Below are 22,667 nucleotides of genomic sequence, written 5' to 3'. Positions count from 1 at the left end.
ATATTGAATCATGACCTCATTTTGCCATTGCAGCTGTGGGCTGGAGCAGACGGTGCCAACTGAGATCAGAGGGCTTAATGTGTTTCATATGTCGGAGTGACCACCAGTGTGCTGAGTGTGTGAGTTCAACCACAGCCCTTTGGGAAAGTACACATGATTCAGAATAGCAAGCGGTTTTAACAAATTTAGATCACAGTCACTTTGCCAAACTTTGTTTGACAGATTCTCTTGTACACAGCCATGCAGGGTGGATTCAGGTATACTGGGACAGTTTTTGTAGTTCCAACTTGTGGTCATATTCTTGGCGTGAAGCACAAAACAAAACCCAGCATATGAAACAGTTCTGAACTTCTCAAGGTGTCAACTTTAATTACATGAAGAAATTAATTGTGCATAATTATTTTTTTAACCCTTAAATTTAGTTGGTGTGTAATAATTACTTTCTGATGTGTTTGGAAAAATTGGGACAGCATGTCAGATTTATTGGCTCCTTTCATTTCCTCTGCTTTCAACTTGTTTTAAGTTTTTTCCTTACAATCTTTCCCTGGTTTTCCACTTTCCTTTGTGCTGGTATTAAATCAAGCATGAATAGAGGTTGATCCATGGATTAGACGAAAAGGCATTAAGCCAAAACATGCACTGGCTCTAACATTAAGTTATGACTTGTACATTCAACATTGGAGCCCTGCTTTGGTTGAGATTTATTCATTTATTTATATGCATACATCTAAAAATAAATACATTTGAAAAAGTCAAGTCAAATTGAAAAATTATGAGGGTTAATTTGAACAAATTCTTCTTTGTGATTTTGATCACTTTCTTCCAAAGCAAGGTGTCTGCATCAACTGATTTTGGCTTTACCTTCAAAAAAAAACAAAAACATTTAGCTGTCCCAAATTTCCTGAATCCACCCTCTAACTTCAATCTACCAAATTCAGTCAGGAAAACCCACGGAGACCCATTCATTTACGGTGAAACTCCCTAAAGAGCAAAAAGTCAGTTATGAACTACATTATCCAACATGCGTCTGTGCTCACGCGCAAGCGCAGACGGGTTTATTTGGTATACAGCTATCCGGAAGCTCTACTCGGATATTGACCGAACGGGATAGTTCTCGGTAAAGTTTATTTTCTTTTGGGTTTTGCTCGTTTAAAAACAGCACGACAGGTGTTGAAAATAGTTTTAGACATGTAGACAAATTTTCATCCCGTGTTGGTTGTGCTTCAAACAAATAACGGCTTTAACTGTTCAGGGAAAGCTGGCTAATCAGGTAGCTTAGCAGTTTAGCTGAAGTAACGTTAGCATATGGGCCCCTCCATTCAGAGGAAATCCTGTATTTATGAGTATTTTATAAGAAATAGACTTTCGTACATTAACACGGAGACTTACTAAGTATTTTAACACCGTGCTGATAGGATGCGAATGGTGCAAGTTGGAGTTTTTTTCTTGTGAAACACGAACAGGCAAGAAAACAGGATAATCTGCTCACAGCGACGAAAGATTAAGAAATCAGAGTGTTTTACTTGTTTTATGTCTTTTAGTTTACGGCGTACTCTTGAATTGAGCTTGAAAATGTATTTTCGTCTGAATTAGTCCTCAAATTCTGTACTAAAAAAAGCTAAATCGATTCTCTTGTCTAATCAAAAGTTGTTTTTAAGATTCAGTGAAATCATCAAGTTGCTTATTTGAGAATAACACTAAATACTTCATTGGGGGAAAAAAACAAAACGACCAAAACACATTTCAGACTCAGGCTAGTGCAGACACATGTAAAAACAATGTGGAAGAGATGCCATACAAATCAAACCACAACTTTTCATACATTTACATTTCCTGAGGCCATTTTATGGGCAGTAATATTACAAAGGCTATTAAAATTTGTTTTTTTAGAACCTTTAAGAACAAAAAACATTCAGCAACATCATTTTTACCTTAAATTTTGTTATTTTTTTTGTCCCATTTGGCATTTGTATGCTAAAATCAGGATTACAGTTGAATGGTTTGCATATATTTAGTTTGTCATATGTTATTCTGCTATTTTGCACTTGTTTGTAGTTTTTTTTTAAATTATTATTTTTGAAGCATTTTTACCTGTTTTTTATCACTGTGAAATTGTTTTGAAGGTCCACTTACTTTAAGATGTCTTAGAAAATTACCTCGCTGCATGGACAAAATATTTAACTACTTTCAAGATGTTTCCTTATTAAATTTATTATTTCTATTTTGAGTTAAAGCTCCTATTTTTTGCCTTGTAGAGCAGCATATTTTCTTTACCAAGTTAGAAAAGCAGCAAACAAACTAACCAGTTGACTTGAAAAATAGTTTATTACCCAAGATTGTCTTCATCTAATACCATTTTGACTAGAGATGGGTTCCTTCCACATTTTAAACGATATGGTACAGATGCCCAGTACCTGGCAATTGGTACCGGTACTCAACAGTACCAATTTTTGGTACTTTTTTGTGTCTATGTGGTAAAAAATGTCAATATGTTTGATGATAAAATATATATTTTTTTACAACTTAACAAATTTATTCTTCAATATATAACCTTGAAATGCTGTGTTCATGTCCAGCATGGAAAATCACCTACTCTTCCACTCCCTCATAGTTACAAGGATGCGTTTAGGTACCTAAGCATGGTACCTTTTGAATCTACATGAACCGATACCTGGTACTTGTGTCATAACTCGGTCGGTACCTAAAAAAGTACCTAAATCGGTACCCATCCCTAATTTTGATAACATTTTATGATCACAGAATGATATTTTGACTTGATATGCCACACTCCTGCTGAGACTTGGTGAATTAGTCAGCTTCTTAAAATATCACACCATAAGGACTGTAAAATTATAAACGTGAACAAAAATTTGTTCATTTACACTTATAGGACTGTTTTTTTCTAAATCAGTGTTTCTACAGTTAGTACAGTAGGCTGCACTAATTATATTTGTGTGTGTTGATGACAGATTCAGTATGTCAGAGGCAGGACATCAAAGATGCATTTGTTCATAACACAGAGCCCCATCTGCTGGGTGGACTTTATTGTTGCAGCTTTCCAGTTTGTACAGTCATCATTAAACTCATCAGGAGCAAGATGGAGCTGGAATGTTTGATTAACATCATGTGTGCAACAGTTTGTGGTTAATCTTTATTAACCCTTCAACAGATCAAAGTTTGGCTGGAAAAAAATGGCTTTAAGTTGCAAAATATGTGTTTGTGTTGGTTTTTTGGTTTCAATTAGTGCTGTGTTGTAACATTTTTCAACTTGGCCTAGTGTTGTTTTTAAACTGTTGGTACTAAGTCATCTTTTTCTTGACACAGATTTCAGTCTGTGAGGTTTTAAATACAAAGACGATACTTGACACAGACAAACGAACAAATTTTGACCTTTATTAAATGAGATACCCATTGTTTGTATAAATCCTTCTCATCTGTCATCCATCTGTTAGGGTCTAATTGTTGTGTGTATTCAAAGGACATCAAATAACTCTAAAATGACCCCAAATCACACCAACTTAAAGGTTAAAATCCATCAGATGAATCCAGAAATTTAAACTAATGGTCGTCAAATCAGGATACAGGTTAAGGTGTGACTGGCTGGTGTAACTACAGGTTTACACCACATTTAGTATAGAGGTGAAGTAGTTTTATGTAAGTCATGTTCATGAATATAAGTCAGAATTCTTCATTTCTTATAGCTATTTTTTTGGTATGTTTGTGTTGATAAAGATATTTTTTAAAAAGAAAGATTTGAATTCAGGTCTTGAAAAGTTTCCTGTCACAGAAGTTCTGGGCAGAGGATAAGTAAATGGAAGAAATGATGAAAGAATCTGTAATAACTGCTTTATCTGTTTTTTTCGGCAGGTGTGATGGAGACGTGATGTCCCAGTCCGAGAAGTGAAAAGGCCGCAGCAGCCATGACCGAGTGCTTCCTGCCGCCGAGCAGCAGCCCTGCGGAGCAGCGCCGGGCCGAGCACCCGGGGGGTGTAGCGCGCACCCCGAGCTCTGAGGAGATCAGTCCCACAAAGTTCCCTGGCTTGTACCGCACGGGAGAACCCTCGCCGCCTCATGATGGGCATCACCACGAGCCCCCTGACGCCTACGTGTCGGACGATGACAAAGAGCACGGCAAGAAGAAGAACAAATTCAAGAAGAAGGAGAAACGGAGTAAGGAATCATGTTTAAGCCAGCGTAGAGTCGTGTCTGGAGACGGTTTCTGATGAAGATCTTTGACAGAGCTCATTAATTCAGTCGTAACAGTTTATTGATATGTTTTCAGAGTCTCTGTAGAGCAGCAATTATCCTTAAACATCTCAGAGCTCCTCCAGTATCTAAAAGTATCTGCCTCAGGCCACAAAGCTTTCGCCTCATAGCCGTTAAAGACTAAATACTGCTGCCATGTTGCTGACTCCAGGACTAAAAGTGGAGAACAGCTTTTCTCTCCGGTTGGCTGTTGCTGCCTGCAGAGTAGAGAAATGTTCCTGTTCTGAGAGCATTTGTCACTGAGCGCCTGTCAGGCTTATTGTCCACTTTGTATCAGCTTTTTCCATGTCTGTATTTAGCTTCCACACCGGGGGGATAGTGGGAGAGAGGAAGAGATGGACAGTTTCAGAGCACACCCAGAGAGCTTTGTGAAGGTGTGTCTCAGTCAGCGGTGGGGAAATCCAGAGTTCGGATGAAAAGAGGAGACAAAAACTGCTCTTAGCTGCCTGTTTGACCGTGCTGTAGCTGTTTGCGCTGAGGAGATGCTTTAATCGAGGCTGTTCTTGAGAGGAGATGTGTAAGGTGCAGAGGGAGCTATGCTAAATCGGTGACTGACCTCTTTTCTAAGTCCCCGTTCTCCCCCTCCTTTGCTATCTTCACTCCCTCACACATCTCTCTTCCTGTTTCTCTCCTATTATGAATCTGTCGTAGGAAGACGAGGAGGAGGAGGAGGAGGATAAGAAAACAGGGGTGTTTCTCTCTTCACTTATAACCCTATTCCTGCCTCATCCTACTCTTTCTTTACCTCCACAGCGGAAGGATACGCCGCCTTCCAGGAGGACAGTTCAGCCGACGAAGCAGAGAGCCCGTCCAAGATGAAGCGCTCCAAGGGAATCCACGTGTTCAAGAAGCCCAGCTTCTCCAAGAAGAAGGAAAAGGACTTTAAAGTGAAGGAGAAAGGCCCCAAGGAGGACAAGGCAAAGGATAAGAAATCCAAGGACCTGACGGCTGCAGACGTGGTCAAACAGTGGAAGGAGAAGAAGAAGAAGAAGAAACCAACGACGGAGGCAGAGCCGGTCCCAGTGGAGACCCCCACCTTCAGGCCCATCTTTGGAGCACCTCTGGCTGAAGCAGTGAAGAGGACAGCTCTGTACGATGGGATCCAGCTGCCGGCTATCTTCAGAGAATGTGTGGACTACATCGAGAACTACGGCATGAAGTGTGAAGGCATCTACCGGGTTTCAGGTAAAGGCAGAATCGAAGCCAAAGTAAGATTTTGCTTCATCTTTCAGTGCCTGACTGACCAACTTCTTCCCCAGGTATGAAGTCGAAGGTGGATGAGTTAAAAGCAGCGTACGACCGTGAGGAGTGCCCCTGCCTGGAGGAGTACGACCCTCACACTGTGGCCAGCCTCCTGAAGCAGTACCTCCGCGAGCTGCCGGAGAACCTGCTAGGTCGGGATGTGGCGCAGCGCTTCGAGGACGCCTGCGGTCGCCAGGTGGAGGCAGAGAAGGTGACGGAGTTCCAGAGGCTGCTGGCCGAGGTGCCTGCAGAGAGCCGGCTCATCCTCTCCTGGCTCGTCACGCACATGGACCATGTGATTGACAGGGAGGCGGATACCAAGATGAATATCCAGAACATCTCCATCGTTCTCAACCCAACCATACAGGTCAGAGGAAACTTAAATTAGATCATGTGGAGAAGTAAAAACATCGCAGCACAGGGAAATCAAATAGAAAAACTATCTCAAGGATTCCTCAAAGATAAGAAACATCCCGCTAGCAACAGTCAGTTCATCTCTGAAGCTCTGGCCCAGTTTAGTGAAACTAATTTGTTCCCAAAGGGGACGTCTCTGTGGCTGCTCCACTTTCCTCCAGTCTACAGCAGCGTAGCCACAACACTGCTAAATAAACACTCCTTTTAATTAACGCGTGGAGCCCAGGGTCAGTTTCATCAGGCTGAGTAAACATGTTGGATTAACTTTGTGGAAAAGAACAATTCAGTCTGTAACATCCAGCAGAAACTACAGCTGCAGGCTCACTCCTGTGTTTCCCTTGTGTCTAGATCGGAAACCGTGTTCTCTACATGTTCTTCACACACGTGAAGGAGCTGTTTGGAGATGTTGTCCTGAAGCCGGTTGTGCGTCCACTTCGCTGGTCCAACATGGCGACGATGCCAGCTCTGCCAGAGACAGCCGAGAGCATCAAAGAGGAGATCAGACGACAGGTTGGTTCAGTCAGTCTACAGAGCGTTTGTCCAATCAAGATGATGGATTTAATCTTTCCTCTTTCTCAGCTTTCTGCTCTTTCCCTCTTTGAATTAGGTTTAAAAACTCAAAATGCTTTACTTAAAAAAATATCCACTCAGCAGCCACTTTATTAGGGGCATCTAACTGGTACCAGGATGAACCCCCGTCTTCATTTTTGGTCTAAATAGATTCAACAAGGTGCTGGAAACCCTCCGTAGAGATTTTGCTTCATAATAATAAAAATACTAAAAATGATAATAATAATAATAATAATAGCAATAATAATTATAAAATAAAATAATAATAATTATTAGGTAAAAATAATAAAAATGATGATTATTGTTACTATTTGTATAATTATTTATTAGTATTTTATAATAATAATAATAATAATAATAATAATAATAATAATAATATTATTATTATTATAAAATACTTGACATTTTTGAGCAAAGAGGGAGTAAGTCTAAGATAATAAGAAGAGTAGACAGTGAAAATAATTAACCAGGTTGTTTTAGGAGAAGAAATATCTAAATAACTGAACCTTGAACATCAACTTGTTGATTCTTGAAACATCAGATGGTGAAAAAAAGGCGAATTAAGGGATTGGTAGGGTTGTTGGTTTGAGTATTGGACAAAAATAAATAAATGAAATAATAATAATAATAATAATAACTATTATAATAATAATCATTATTATAATAATAGAAATAATAAATATGTATTACTATTATTATTATTATTATTATTATTCATTTGATTGCACTTTTAAAAACAGAAGTTTACAAAGTGCTTTGACAGTGGCCAGGACATAATAAACAAACACACACGCTTCAAACTAAGAACAAAAGCTTCAACCCAAAAAACCCTGGCAATACAAATGAGAGAACGAGGACCAAGATAAAAGCTAAAACATCAATCAGCAAGAAAAGGAAAAAGAAAATGAAAGGCAATAAAAAGGGGTTGAGAGCAGAGAACACGACGGCAGACATAATAAGACATTGTTAAGCGTGTTAATGGAATAATAAAATAGCAAAATCATTTTCAAAGTGATGATAAAATAATGAACAAGAGCAAAAAAAAAAAATGCTAACAGGACAGCAAAGTCAAGGTAAGATAGAGATAAAGATAAAAGACAAGATAAAGTTACCAGTTTTCAGTTGATGCAGAATTGGCATCAGACCAAGCAACGTTTTTCCAATCTTCTATTGTCCAGTTTTGGTGTTGCTGTGTGAATTGTAGCCTCAGTTTCCTGTTCTTAGCTGACAGGAGGGTCACCCGGTGTGGTCTTCTGCTGCTGTAGCCCATCTGCCTCAAGGTTGGACGTGTTGTGTGTACAGAGATGCTCTTCTGCAGACCTCGGTTTGCGATTCTCCTCTGGCATCAACAAGGAATTCAGCCAAATGGTTATGGGTGAAAATCCCAGTAGATTAACACTTCGTCCAATACTCAGACCAACAACCATGCCACATTCAAACCTCCTTAAATCACCTTTCTTCTCCATTCTGATGCTTCAAGAATCAACCAGTTGAGTTTCGAGGTTCAGTTATTTAGATATCTCTCCTCACCTCAAACAACCTGGTTAATTATTTTCACTGTCTACTGTTCTTATTATCTTAGACTTACTCCCTCTTTGCTCAAAAATGTCAAGTATTTTTATGTTCCAGCCTCTGTTTGTGTGAGCGTAAGATGATACTTTGGTAACAAGAAGTTATGAAGCAGGAATTTATCAAATCGAGTGGTTTTACTCATGCTACATTGTTTAATCAGGTACAGCTTGATCTTTTTCCTTTTCATGGCATGATGGATTGTGTTATTTTGTCACAATGAGTGAGAAGTTCCTGCTGTTTATTTTTTGAGCAAACATGAACACTATCATCTGCCACATCTACTTATTTTAAGAAAAATGAAATCAGATGTTTGAACGTCAAGACTTTGTTTCTTTGTTCTTCTCACTCAAGAAGGACTCCACCTTTTTGTTACCTACATTTTGACACATAACAAAACCTGTTTGTGTTGCAGGAGTTCCTGCTGAACTGTCTGCACAGAGACCTGCAGGCTGGAGTGAAGGATTTATCCAAAGAGGAGCGGCTCTGGGAGGTTCAGAGAATCCTGACAGCTCTGAAACGTAAACTGAGGGAGGCCAAACGCCAGGTGAGCTCTGTCTGGGTTCAATGTGATTTTTTTATTTATTTAAAGGAGCTACAGCTGCTACCAGCTGAAATACGACTGACATCAGTCTAACCTCCTCTCACCTTTCAGGAGTGTGAGAGTAAGATAGCTCAGGAGATAGCGAGCCTCTCAAAGGAAGATGTTTCAAAGGAGGAAATGACGGAGAATGAAGAGGAAGTGATCAACCTCCTCTTAGCACAAGTGAGTCACTCACACACAACAGGCCTTTTTGTTTGCTAAGATCCATGTGCCCCATATGCGATTTATTTTTTCCCTCGATAATCAGGAAAACGAGATCCTGACTGAGCAGGAGGAGCTCATCTCTCTGGAGCAGGTCCTCCGCCGACAGATCGCCACTGAGAAGGAAGAAATTGAGCGACTGCGAGGAGAGATTGCAGACATTCAGAGGTAAGAAAAGACCGATTTGATAAAGGAAAATCAGATGTAAACACACATTTCAGGTCTGAGCTGTGACCCAGCGTTGTGTTTGTCAGTCGGCAGCAGGGTCGCAGTGAGACGGAGGAGTATTCATCAGACAGCGAGAGCGAGAGTGAAGACGAGGAAGAGCTGCAGATGATCCTGGAAGACCTGCAGAAGCAAAACGAGGAGTTGGAGGTGAGGACGAGTTTCAGACCGTTTGCTTTTTTGCGACATTTGAGATTAATTCAACAACTTTAAGACTCTACATGAGTAAAGAAAGGAGAAGAGCAGATTTAGAGTAATGCACCAGAGAAAAAATGTATTTGTCAAATTTACTTTTTAGCTCATTTTAACTATAAGAAGACATTTTTACAAACATAAGGGACAAACACTTGCTTAGATTTCTGTTCTTGTAGTATTTTTCATATGAATACTGCCACAGATAAACTCCTGGTTCATGAAGCTCTTCCTGTTTTTTTTTTTTTATCATCCTGCAGAACAAAAACACACACCTTAACCAGGCCATCCACGAGGAGCAGGAAGCCATCTTAGAGCTCCGCGTCCAGCTTCGCCTCCTGCAGAGTCACAAACTGCAGCAAGAACTGACCGTCCAACCCCAGGCCGAGCAGGCCCCGCCCACCCAGCCGAGCCCGGAGCCCCGCAGTGAGGAGCAGACCAAACGCTCCACCACAGCTGCTGCAGCTGCCAGTGCAGACGCCGTGGCTGCTCCCGCTCCCGCTCCTGCTTCTGCGTCTTCAAACGGCAAAGCAGCGAAGGATCCTTCGAAGCCGTCGCCGAGCAAAGACAGGAGGGACACCAACATGTGAGAAGTCTGCTCTCCGAGATGTATTTGGTGGCTCTGTGCTGCTGCGCGTCAGTTGTCCTGTAGTGTCGCTCGTTATCGACTGCAGATGTCACTTTGCTGGAGCTCGTTATTTGCAGTCTTAGAAAAATAACTTAAATCTTTTTTGCATTCAATGTCTGTTTCCCATCTGCTTGTGCAAAACCAAAAAGAAGAGAAACTGCTGTAGAGGACAACTGGCTAAAGCAGAGAGAGACCAAGGGGACCATATTTAAATCCACAGTGCCAAGCCTGTATGAAGGAAGAGAAATGAAGGGACTCAGAAAGCAAGTGAGAGGAAGAGGCGGGCGCAAAGCCTGAGTTTAAGTTAAAGGCTATTTTTACTGGTAAAAGCTGGAGAAGAAAAGCCAGATTTGATCTCATCCGTGTATCTTTTGTCCCTTGATGCAAACCTGACGTGTTAGGATAGAGACCACTGTGCCATAACTGAAGATGCCAGACTGGACGTTTCCCTGAGAGAACCACTAACACAAGAAGCTCTTTGAATGATGAAGAATTTATGATTGGTTTAACTATATATTATATATTTAAGTAGTATTCTAAAGAATACTCATGACTATCCAGAAATCCATTGATTTTTAATCACAGCTTTTTAGTAATATATGAATATATGAATAAATATATTGTAGATGCTTTCTTTTCTCTAAACAACACATGCACGTGAATAGAGGCGTTTATACCTCGAAAACAGAACAAGAAGAGATATTTTAATCACTGCGTAATGTAGAAAACATCCTGGAGACGGCGCTGTTGGAAGCACACTTTGCTCTGTAGTGCAATCATCATTAAAGAATAAGTTTCCTCCAGTTTAAGGGTGGAGTAACAAACCTGTAGTGATGTCGCCAAATATCGCATAAAGGAGGTTTTGTGTTTTTTTTTTTAACTCCTAATGTGCGGAAATGTCGCATCAGTTGGAAGAATCGAGTCAATCATTCATTTCACAACTGATCCGTGGTTTTTGCAAAGTGCTGTCATAATCCAGTGATATTCAAAGCAGAGGCATGCCCTGGCTCGCTCACTGTGTCTGTACATTGTTGTAAAATCTCAAACATACTGTATTTTCAGCTCTTGTGTTTTGTCATATGTTCTTTTATTATTATTATTATTATTAACAACCTGTATGGTGTATGCTAGTGTGACTGCTCCTGCCTCTGTCACAGGCAAATCAATCACTCATGATTCATCCTGTTATTATTGATCCTGTGACTGAAACAGACATGTTAGATGGGGCTCTGAAGCTTCTCATGAGGTTATTTTCATATTGTTCCAAGCTTTTGTAGCTACTCGTTGCAGACAGAAAAATGCTGTGAAGAATAAAGTGTCAATCCAACAAATGAATCTGCTCTTTTTTTCTGAATGCTTTACATATTTACTCAACTATGTTGGGTGGAAGTGTGCTATATTTAGTGCTTCCTATTTTCCATTACACATTCTTCAAATACTTCTCCCTCTCATGGCCTAATGATGCAGTAAATTTTTGCAGTAAATATTTAATTTGTCTCCAGTTTAGGGAAGTGAAGTGTGCAACTTTCTGGGTTTGACTCAAAATCAAAGCTTGAGTATCTGAAAGAGATAGCGGAGCCACCCTTCTCTTTTTTTGTCACTTCTTTTACTGGTTTCCGATTTGGAAAGAAGTCATCAAGTAGGATGAACATTGAAGAAAAAGACAGGATGTGCGGTAAAGTTTCAAAATAAAAGTATAATTCTTCTTTTTTTTTTTTTTTTTTTTTTGAGTTTTGGCTTAAACCTAAAAAGATTTTGTTTGAAACAGAACATCCAAGTGGTGAATAATTATGTGTGGTGTTATGTGTCCGTATGTACAACAAAATCTGTTTTCGTAAATAGCCGCAAGGGAACCTGATCTGTGACCACTCAATAGTTAAAATAACTTAAGATCTTATTTTGATTCTCTTTATCAAGTAAGGATTAAGAATAAACGTAAAAAGTCAACTTACATTAAAACAAGTCTGAATGCATGTTTCAAGTAATGTTTTTAATTTCTACCAGCAGATGTTGATAAACACGGTAACAATACTGCATAAACTGAAATATAAGAAAGCATTTCTACCTTTTTTTTTTTTTTTAATAAAACTTGATATGAGCCACTTTCACCTGATTAGTCCATAAAATGTTTTATTTTGAGATATTAAGATACAAAAATGACACCTATTATGCTTGTAAAAAGTAAATAAACTCAACCACTTGGGTGAAGTTTCTAAAATTAAACATTTTTATGGACTTTTCAGGTCAATGTGACACATATTAAGCCTAGCAAGACAATTTTACTATAAATTTGTAGTACTTTCTGCACATGGCTGCAATTATGTGGTTGCCCAGACTACTTTATGACTCCCAGTGTTACTAATGAATATACTACTGCTCTTTGGAGGTGATTCGTTTTTTCTTCATATTGATCCATTGCAGCAGCATCACTGTAATGTAATATAAGTGTCATAAGTTTATATAAAGTAAATATACTGTACGACCAAGAGTGTTGTATTTATTTGCTAGACTGTGCTATTATATCAGGCATATTTTTCAATCTGATCATTTTCTAGACTACTCTGTTCATGACTTCAGTTAGTTTGAACGTTTATTTTGAAAGTATCCACCGGAAGTAGTACCAGTCGTCTGTTTCTGTGACAGTGGTGTAAAGGAGATGGTCAGCCTGTCTGTCTCAGGGGCTGGGTTTCTCTTTTATCCAACAAGAGGAAAAATAGTTTCAAGCATGCCGAGACAAAGACATTAAAAGAACAGAGACTAATAATGGTTTAAAACACTTTTTGAACTTACCATGGCTATAAGGGAGCTCAAAGTTTGTCTTTTAGGGGTAAGTCGAAGATGTTTTGTTGATCCTTTTTGGGGAAAATTCCTTCAGTCTGGTTCGTTTGGAACTAACGAACAACATTTGACGTTAACGAAGTAATAACAGCGGTTAACTGCTTCATTTTACGGGATTATTTTGCAAATGCGCACTTCTTCTTGACTGTACCGCGATGCTCTTCGTGGAAAACTTTATATTTTAACTGTTAAACGCTTGTTTGGTGGAAAAACGGTGGGCCGGTGGGAGCAGTGGTTTTTTGCCACTTGTTTAATCGTCGTTCATGTCTCTAACGTCTCCATTTATCGGTGTTTGTTGACAAACTACGAAACGTATTTCCGTGCCTTTTCTAAAGGCTGACAGTTATAATTCATTACGTCATCATTAGTCTAACCGCTACGTTCATCAACAGCCGTTAGGTTTTTTTTCTGCTGCGTCAGCAGAACGTAGAGACGTTTAAACTACAAATACGTGTTTTTAAAGGGTTACAGTGGGAACTACAAACTTATTTTGACCTATAGTGACGTTTGTCTTGCTTAGCAAGCATTTTTTCCCCCCAGAACATCACACTCACTAGAGACAGTTCTCTATCTTTTGTTATCCTGTTGGCTAGCTTATTTGTCAATTTATCCTATACTAGCAAGAGGTGCCAGTTAGCAAGCCACAGAGGCCAAATCAATGTTATCTTTGCCTCTAAAGTTGCAGCCTGTTATCGTGCACCAATACAGTTACAAGAAAAAGTATGTGAACTTTTTAGAATGACCTTGATTTGTGCATAAATTAGTCATACAGTGTGTCCTGTACTTTATCCAAGTCACAACATAGATAACCACAGCCTGCTAGTTTTCATGTTTTATTGAACACAAAATGTAAACATCCACAATGCAAGTTGGAAAAAGTGTGTGAACTCTTGGATTTAATAACTGGTTGACCCTCCTTTAACAGCAATAAATGTTTCCTGTTTATCAGGAAGAATTTTAATCTCTGCAGAATATGTTGCCAGTAGTGCTATCGAGCATCCAGACAGAGCTAACCTAGGGATTTACAGAATTTTTCCAACCTGAACTCTGAATGTTTACACGGTGTGTTCAGAAACGACAAAAAAAAAAAAAAACTTATTTGTGTGCTACTACTGACTGGAATGTAGATCAGAACACATTTTGTGACCAATTTATGCAGAAATCCTCCACAGGGTTCACACTTTTCCTTGTAGCTGTATTTGTTGGAGTAAGCATGTGACCAGGCAGTTGCCTGATCAATACTGATCAATGGTGACTCTCTCTCTCTCCCTCTGTTTGTAGTACTGTTGCTAATGATTAATTTTTCTCATTTCAGGACACAGGAGTTGGGAAATCTAGCATTGTTTGCCGATTCGTCCAGGATCATTTCGACCACAACATAAGTCCCACAATAGGGTAAGAGCATTAGGTGCCAATCGCAAAAGATGGGGTGAAAGAAAGACAAATCTACCAAACAAAAGAGACATTATGTTTGATCCATGTGCTTTTTCTAAGCCCTAAATGTCATCGCTTGGTTTGCCCAGCAGAGCCTGCTCTGACTCCAGTATTTTATGCTCCAAGCACCATCTACAGCATATCTGTATCACAAATAGTTTGATAGTGTATGATAGAGGTCCATGTTCTGTCATGAAGTTACCTGATTTGTAATTATGCAAAAGCTACAAAGGTATCTCTTTTTAAAATCTTTACTTGGTCCGTTTCTTTGATAACCAAATGGATAAATAATCATGTCAGTGTGAGTAAAATGTAGTCAGAAAGCTTCCCAACAATTCACAGAGTTGATACGTTTGATCACATCATGTAATGGTTTGATTCTTTCATGTTATTACATGGTGTAAAATTGACATCTTGACTATGTACATTGTTTATCTGTGTTATTGACTTCTGTAAGAGCCAACTTTATTCACTTTTCTTTCATTGTACAACCTGAAGCAGCGTTATATCCTTAGTGTTTCATGTTGTGTTATTTCTACCCTGCTGTCTTTGATTCATTTATTTCCTCTTCCTTTTTAAAAATCACTCTAAGAAACTTCTAATTCACTCTTTTATCCTCCACAGAGCATCATTCCTCACTAAAACAGTGCCATGTGGAAATGAACTTCACAAATTTCTGATCTGGGACACAGCCGGACAGGAAAGGGTGAGTAAACCACAACAGAAATGTTATTTTCCATGACATTCTGCGTCAGAAAGTTAGTGCTGACACAATCATTTCTCTGTTAGTGATCGTCATGATGTTGAGCTATTTATAGGTGTGAAACAGGATGATTCACACATAGCAAAACTTTTCACAGTTTAAAGCACACAGCTTTGAAAAACTACAGCAGATGTATTGTCCACTTGTGTGTGAAAATTATATCTGAAAAGCCTCAGTTACAAGAGTTTTATGGTCATGAACTTTATAACACAACACCTGTTAGCACAGTCTGATCTGACATTCTTCTACTCACTGCGAGGGTTGGTTAAATAAAACATTTCCCAGACAACCTCAGAAAATGAAATCACATAAAAAGCTTTAACTATTGTTGTGGACTAGAATGGTTTGATAAATTACCTTTAGTAGACTAAATGTTATCCTTATTCACCTGAAAACTGAAGATTTTTTTTTAAGTATTAGAAAGTATTATAAAGTATTATAAGACAAAAATGATGCCTGAATTGCTTGACATAATCTGCCATCGGTGTTAGAAGAATTTTCTTGTTAAGTTTGTTGTATGAAGACACTTTTTAATCTCTTTAAAAGTAATTTGGGGTGTCATTTTTGTCTTACAGTGAAATCAAATATTTTCCTGGTCTTGTCACTTGAATGAAGCTCACATTAGGCCTAATAAGACATTTTACTAAAACTAAGACATCAACACTTGCTTAGATTTCAGTTTTTTCAGGGAAAGAAGTCAAGAAAGTCTTTGTAATTCTTGTAGATATGCTGTGTGCTCTAATCCCTAAACTATGAATTTGTGATGTCTTGCAAACCCGTGTAGGCTGGGATTTTAAAATAGAATAGAATAGAAAATACTTTATTTATCCCTGAGAGAAAATTCAGGAGGAGTCACAGCAGCAATCAAGAAAACAAAAATAAGAATGTGTATAGGAAGTGCAAAACGATCCATAAGAAAATAGATGCTGACAGCTTGTTCATCATTGTCCAGTCAGCCAGCCTCCACCTCCACTGGGTCCAGGACTGAGCTTCTTCAGCAGTCTGTTCAGTCTCTGTCTCCTGGATCCTGTCTGTTAGCTCTGTTAGCCATGTCTGTGAATAGCATGATGCGACTCTGCCTTCTGGTATTCCCTTTGTTGCTGGGTTAGCCCGGCTGGCTCGTCCATCTAATTGGAGATAGATCTTACGTTCCCAATAACGATGGATGGAAGGACAGGTCCATGTCGTCACTTCTTAGCTCACACCTGAGAACCAGCATGTCATCCTCACCTCCTTCTCCTCACCTTGTGGGAAGACATCAGGCCTTGCACCAGTTAGCATTGACATGTTACAGACTGCTAACAGCTGATTTCACAAGTAATCAGTGCAGCCATGGTTACATGTAGGATCTCCAGACAAACACAGGAGCAAAAACAGTAAAAAAAATCACTGAAGACACAAAAAGTTTGGTTTCCATTACTGACAAATATGCCATTCAAAGTAATGACCCACTCCAAATACAAAGATGACGAAAAAATTACAAGAAACGGACAAAGAAGAGAGAGCTGCTGCAACAGGCAGCCTCAACCAACACAGTGGCGTCTAGCATATATGCATAGATGTATTACATGATTAAACTTTAAACTATTACTTTAAAGTATAACTCAGCTTCTGCCCTACCACAAAGTAGTTTGTAATTCTGGTTTTCGGTTACAGAAAAACATCTAGATTATTCAGATTTGACAGTTAAGATTTTGGTGCATCCAATTTTATTTATTTAGCAGTGTTGCCTCACAACAGGAAAGTTCCTGGTTCAATTCCCCGGCTGGCCTGAGCATTTCTGTGTGGAGTTTGTATGTTCTCCCCTCGTGCACGTGTGGTCTCTCTCCAGCTTCCTCACACAGCCCAAAACATGCTAATCAGGTGGATTGGTCGCTCTAGATTGCTTCTACATGTGAGCCCTGGTGTACCAGTGACAGCTGGGACGGACTCTGTGACCCCCAAAGGGAAAAGCTGTTTAGAAGACAAAAGTACAACTTCAGCCTGTAACTGATGTTGTGCTTTTAGAGATTAAAATGAATGCTAGATTCCAACTCCTGTCCTGGTTTTGCTTCCAGTAAAAGAAAAAGAAGACCAGAGCAAAATCCCCAACAACTAGTGTTGCTATGAAGCAATGTTTTGCTATTGTTTGTGCTGCATGTGTTGCCACATCCACACGAATGATGCAGATGCTGCAAATTTTTGCTGACAACAGTGGAGGGTTACGTATATACCATCAGTTTAGAGTTTGTGGTCATGTGGTGTAAAGGTACGACTAATAATAAAAAGAGGTTTCTTTAGGAAGCTAATGCATCCTGTGTTAAACCCCTGAGGAAACAGGAAGTGTTTATGATTATGAAGAACTGTAAACAACACAAAAGCACCACTTGAAGTAACATCAAAGAACAGTTTGTACATTTTGTTTGGACTGCTCTTTGAGGGTGTACTTCTGGAGTAACCTTTACAGTGAGTTGAAGCTTGTTAGGAACTTTTTCCATCATCCACTCATCACTGAAGAATGTATGGGCATACTCCACACAGTCTGTGTTAGACCTTAACAGGCTTACAGAACATCTCTGCAGTGTGCTAACTCTTCTCATCATGCTAACTGCTTCAAATGTGTTCTCTTTTTGCAGTTTCACTCGTTAGCTCCTATGTACTACAGAGGATCGGCAGCTGCTGTCATAGTCTATGACATAACTAAACTGGTAAGAATATTGAAGCACATTGTTTTTTTTTTATCTCAAAGAAATAAGAAGGAGCTCACAATACCCTCCATCCACCATTAGAGCTGCTGTTTGTTCCGTGAATCCCTCAAGTGTTTAATGTGTGTAACTGAAGACGCCAGTAGCCTGATGTAAAATTCAATTACTTTTCCATCACTTGCTTCCACGACCTACAAATGTCATTCTTTCCTGGTCGGTTAATGGAAACTCATCTGAAAAGCACAACTTAATGCGATGAATAATCTGTGACACAAGTTGTAGAAAATGTTGCCCGTGCTATCACAGAGAAGCTCTCCCTGTGCGGATGGTGATCCGTGTGTGCTCTGTTTGTTCAGGACTCTTTCCAGACACTGAAGAAGTGGGTGAAGGAGCTGAAGGAACACGGGCCAGACGACATCGTTGTAGCCATAGCAGGGAACAAGAATGATTTAGGAGACATCAGGTGAGATGGAGGTTTTTCTCTTAGGTAATCCCAACAATGACTCAGCTCTTTCTTATTTATCATGCATGTTCTGTAGCAGGAATAATGTTTGAAAGCAACCTGCTGCTCAGCTCACACCCTCTTCTACACTCCTAGATCTACACCAATAAGAAAAATATGAAACATCACTAACAAAACTGTTTGTTAGCAGCTCCAAAATCTTATTAAAGACTTGTTTTTGTTTTAATTTTGTCCTTGCAAGCCTCCGTAACTTCTCCCTCTGCTTGTTGGATCCAAAACATATCTTTGGCTCAGGAAACAGGTTTTTGTTTACACATTCTTTCTGTGTTCGCTGAGTGATGAAAGGTGAAACCACACTAATATGAAACAGGGGAAACATTTTAAGTCTGATTCAAGCATCTTTATGAAGATTGACAGCTTCTTTCTAATCCCAGAACAAACCTGTTTCTCGAAGGAATGGATGAAATTCATCGACAAGAATGTTGAATATGTCATGCTACCCTTCCTTAATGTTGAGTGTTTCTTTTCTTTTCTTTTCTTTTCTTCTTTTTACTTTGTTTTTCTTTTCTTTTCTTTTCTTTTCTTCTTACAGGGAAGTCCCAATGAAGGAAGCAAAGGAGTTTGCTGAATCAATCGCTGCCATTTTCATCGAGACTAGTGCCAGAAACGCAGTCAATGTAGAGGAGCTCTTTCAGAAGATCAGTAGGTTTCATGTCTTTCCTTTACATCTGTTTGTGCTATATTTTTCTCTGAACGGTAACAGTAAAGAGATGTGTGAAAGTGATTTCAATTATTGTCCTTATCATATTTTATTTAGTAATTCTTTCTTTCACTTTTGACACTTTTCTCAGAATATTTGCCTTTTTCAGTGTTTCATGTTTTGGTATGGAAAAGAATAACTTCCTGAATTTTTTGACAGCTTTTATCCCAGATTTATTTATCTATCAATATATAATTATTAAAGTTTTTTGGGGTGTGCTTTTCATGCCTTTAATCACAGAGTAGGGGATTCAGACCTGGCCCACTTGCTGTAGGGTGAACCTTGTGGGGTGGGACCTGGACCGCTAGACCATCTGTGCCCCCAGATTTATTTTGCTAAATAACACTTAAGATTCATATCTGAATCACCTGGCATAGACTGCATGTTTATGAGTTAAGTGTGTCGTCTTTTTATGGTATTACTGCTAATAATTGTAGTCCTCCAGAGCAGAGGTTCACAAACTTTTCAGCTCATGATCCCCATAGAGGGAAAGCTGGAGACTAGTGACCCCCTTGCTGTGGAAATACACTGATAGGCCAAAACAAAATCAGACAAAAAACAACCAAATAATACCTGGTTAATATGATAAGTAGAGAATAAGACCACCTATGTGCACATAATGCTGTTTTTCCTAAATTAATCCACCTCGTTTTCCTGGATTGGTCTCTTCAGAGGTCCTCAGAGGAGAGAAATGGAAAACACATCATACATTTTCTGTTTGCATTGTTTTACATCAAATTTATGTGTTTCAAATATTTGTATTGAGTTTTTACCATATATATGTGGAAATACACTAACAAAGTATACATGGAAAAACACAGACATTAAAACACAAAAGATAGTAAAACACTAAACACCAGGGTTGGACAAGTATATTTCACAGTACCATGAAGGAAAAAATATATCTAACAACTAAGGCAGATCACTGTGGCAGTGACAGTAATACTTCATGTAGTGTAATAGCCCATACCTCCCATCCCCGTCAGTCCAGAAGAAAGAAAAAGGTGTAGCATCTTGGAGTTTGCAGCACACCACACAGAGTCAGATCCTGTTTTTGTCAAGGGTCAGATTAAAACTTATCCCACGAGAATATAGTGTTGGAGTTCCCATGTCTCCTAAAATTTCCTCTTTGAGCTACTGACGGAAAAACACAACATCTCCAGTTTGAGATAAGACATTACATCTTGGCTACTAGCGAGCAGAAGGTGACCATGGGGTGTTCTGTGGAAGTTAGGTGGGGTTTCCTCCACCAGCAACACCAAACAGAGGGAGGATGGGGTTAAGGCTCATAGATTTTCTATTTAATGTTGTGAATAGAATATGGAAAATATCACACCAAAATTTTAGCAATTTAGGGCACAGCCAACACATGTATCACAGTTGCATAATTTTGTATGCATTTGTCACAAATGGGGGCTATGAATGGGTAACTGTTGGACAACTTGGCTTGGGACACGTCAGCCCTGTGGACCACCTTAAATTAAACTGAGCTGTGATTGGCACAGACTGTGGATTCATGTATTGAAAGAATGGAGTCCCATTGGTCTTCAGAGATGTGGCCCAAGTCCAGTTCCCAGGCTGCTTTCATCTTATCTAGTGGTGAACAATTCAGTATCTAAATGTTACAGTGTAATCTGGATTTATATAGTTGGTTAATTTTTTTCTCTGAGACTGTGTTGGTGACCCTGTGCTTTGTGTTCAGGTAAACAGATCCCCCCTCTGGAGAACCCTGAGGTAGACAGCAACGACTCTTTCAAAATCACCCGGCAGCCCGCTCCAGCCACCAGGAGATGCTGCTAGTACTAACAGTGTCTGATGAGAGCGCCTCCTCCAGCTCCAGGGACCCCACCAGCTCAGCTCAGCACAGCGTCCACACTGCACCGAGTGTCTCACTCCAGGGAAAGAGCAGACAGACGGAGGTCAGCTTGCACATGTAGTCAACTGCTGAAAGAGGAGGAAAAACCAGTGTTATATGCAGCGTTGCACAAGCATTGCAGTTCACTCACATCAAGCCTTCAGTTTGTCTCCACCAGGTGGTGATTGGCCTGAACTACACACAGTATGACTCATTGAAGAGCTGGTTTTATTCCATTTAACATCATAACTGCAACATTTCGCACATACTAATAACATGATCTAGCCGATGTGCTTTAATTAAGCCAGGCTTTGATGCAAACTCATTCATGGCACTGTGGCTCCTAAATGGCACACATTAATAGCATTTTTTTTTACATTATTTGATCTCATGGATCGTTTACGTACATGTATGTATCACTCTTAGGTAGAATAAGATATTTGTTACTAGATTGTTGAGTCCAGTTCTTCCACTCAGATGCAGCACCTTAACATTCCTCTTCATCATGTGTTTTTCATGCACATTTGCTGTAAAATGGATGAGCTGTAGTGCTGACGGATGAACAGCTGGGAGGCCTTAATCGCAATTATAGTATGACACCCCTGTGACCAATACGAGACATGTTTACATAGTGTTTGATAAAGACGTTTTTCTACATGCTGAGGAGAGTTGTTTTAGATGTAACTGAAAATAACAGAGTGTATTAGCCAAACGTGATTTTTTTTTGTTTTTAAAATGTATTTGTACTGTTTAGCGGTGAAAACTCCTGCAAGTGTTTCACTGAAGCCATGTTTGAAGCCCTGAACAGATGGAACGCTGATCCAGTTTACAGCGTTTTGCATGCTCCTTCTTAGTCCTGGCTGATTCTTGTTTTAACAGAGGAACTCTTAAGAAAACAGATGAGACCCATTATCTTCAAGTTTCACTTCACTAATAAATCATAATTATGATTAAGTCCAAAGTTTTGGCGGATAAAAAAAGGATGAACTTTTTTAAAGAAGGGGGTATTCTGCTTTTTTATATTGTAAACATTGGTTTAAAGTAACAATGCTGGATGTTCAGACTAAGTGTGTGCAGATTTTATAACAGCAGATCTTCACGAGACTTGTTGGTGTGGGCCTCAAACACCATAGCCCCACCCCTGACAGGCCTCTAAAGGGCTGGCCAATCAGAAAGGAGGGGGTTTGTAGAGCAGGGAGCCTTAAAGGGACAGTTCCATTTTTTCAAAGTGGGGTTGTATGAGCTCTATGTGACCACTAAGGACATTAGATACAGTAGAAAGTTGTCTCCTCTCCCTCAGTAAGACACAGACTGAAATCGATGGTGACGAGGAAATAGACGCTAACAGGGAAAGACCGTACCAGATTCAAAGGCTATTTTCTCTGCCTACAAGAACTAAAATCAAAAAGTAATACCACAGTTTAAGAGTACGCTACATAGAATAATTTTTGAGTGCATTAAGTATTCGGAAATGTAAACATTCATTAACATCCGTGGATGTTTCCTCTGTATTCCTCGGTGGTATTACTTTTTGATTTTAGTTCTTGTAGGCAGAGAAAACAACCTTTGAATCTGGTACGGTATTTCCCTGTTAGTGCCTATTTCCTCGTCACCAGCGATTACAGTCAGTGTCTTACTGAGGGAGAGGAGACACCTTTCTACTCTATCTAATGTCCTTAGTGGTCACATAGAGCTCATACAACCCCACTTCAAAAAAACTGAACTGTCCCTTTAAAGAGACACCAGTGAAAGCAAAATAAGGATTTTTTTTTTTAGCTTTAAATCATGTAGAGCTACTACAGGAGAACCAGCAAGACAAAATAAAGATTTACAAAAAACCCACAATACCCCCTCTTTAAGTTATGGACTCCAGCTTAAAGTTGCACACTTTGCAACCTGCAAGTGGTGCTATTTCTAACCCTAACGCTGATGCAAATTAAACTCTAAACCAGTTGTTTT

General features: G+C 39.4%; 2 protein-coding genes across 2 annotated transcripts; both read left to right on the top strand.

The window, feature by feature from the left end:
• Positions 1–1,004: 1,004 nt before the first annotated feature.
• ralbp1 (ralA binding protein 1) lies at positions 1,005–11,233 on the top strand. The gene is made up of 10 exons (XM_074689369.1): positions 1,005–1,117; positions 3,868–4,170; positions 5,020–5,451; positions 5,526–5,875; positions 6,271–6,432; positions 8,477–8,608; positions 8,717–8,827; positions 8,913–9,034; positions 9,121–9,241; positions 9,544–11,233. The coding sequence occupies exons 2-10, from the start codon at positions 3,921–3,923 to the stop codon at positions 9,871–9,873; spliced, it is 2,010 nt and encodes a 669-aa protein (XP_074545470.1). The 5' UTR covers positions 1,005–1,117; positions 3,868–3,920; the 3' UTR covers positions 9,874–11,233.
• A 1,314-nt stretch (positions 11,234–12,547) lies between these two features.
• rab31 (RAB31, member RAS oncogene family) lies at positions 12,548–21,936 on the top strand. Its single transcript, XM_074688846.1, has 7 exons — positions 12,548–12,738; positions 14,065–14,144; positions 14,808–14,889; positions 17,562–17,633; positions 17,987–18,093; positions 18,686–18,795; positions 20,556–21,936. The coding sequence occupies exons 1-7, from the start codon at positions 12,703–12,705 to the stop codon at positions 20,651–20,653; spliced, it is 585 nt and encodes a 194-aa protein (XP_074544947.1). The 5' UTR covers positions 12,548–12,702; the 3' UTR covers positions 20,654–21,936.
• Positions 21,937–22,667: the final 731 nt, after the last annotated feature.

This window comes from Halichoeres trimaculatus, unplaced genomic scaffold (assembly GCF_033239565.1).
Source record: "Halichoeres trimaculatus isolate MK-OKI-2021-1 unplaced genomic scaffold, fHalTri1.1 fHalTri1_scaffold_15, whole genome shotgun sequence".
Taxonomy (NCBI): Eukaryota; Metazoa; Chordata; class Actinopteri; order Labriformes; family Labridae; genus Halichoeres; species Halichoeres trimaculatus.
Note: the sequence above shows the minus strand (reverse complement) of the source record. Positions and strands in the feature narration are given on the sequence as shown.

Coding starts and splice junctions, on each gene's coding strand:
- ralbp1 (XM_074689369.1), top strand. CDS start 3,921: ATGACCGAGTGCTTCCTGCCGCCGAGCAGCAGCCCTGCGGAGCAGCGC. Junction 4,171..5,019: donor CAAGAAGAAGGAGAAACGGA/GTAAGGAATCAT, acceptor TTACCTCCACAG/CGGAAGGATACGCCGCCTTC. Junction 8,828..8,912: donor TCAACCTCCTCTTAGCACAA/GTGAGTCACTCA, acceptor CTCGATAATCAG/GAAAACGAGATCCTGACTGA.
- rab31 (XM_074688846.1), top strand. CDS start 12,703: ATGGCTATAAGGGAGCTCAAAGTTTGTCTTTTAGGG. Junction 12,739..14,064: donor TCAAAGTTTGTCTTTTAGGG/GTAAGTCGAAGA, acceptor TTCTCATTTCAG/GACACAGGAGTTGGGAAATC. Junction 14,890..17,561: donor ACACAGCCGGACAGGAAAGG/GTGAGTAAACCA, acceptor CTCTTTTTGCAG/TTTCACTCGTTAGCTCCTAT.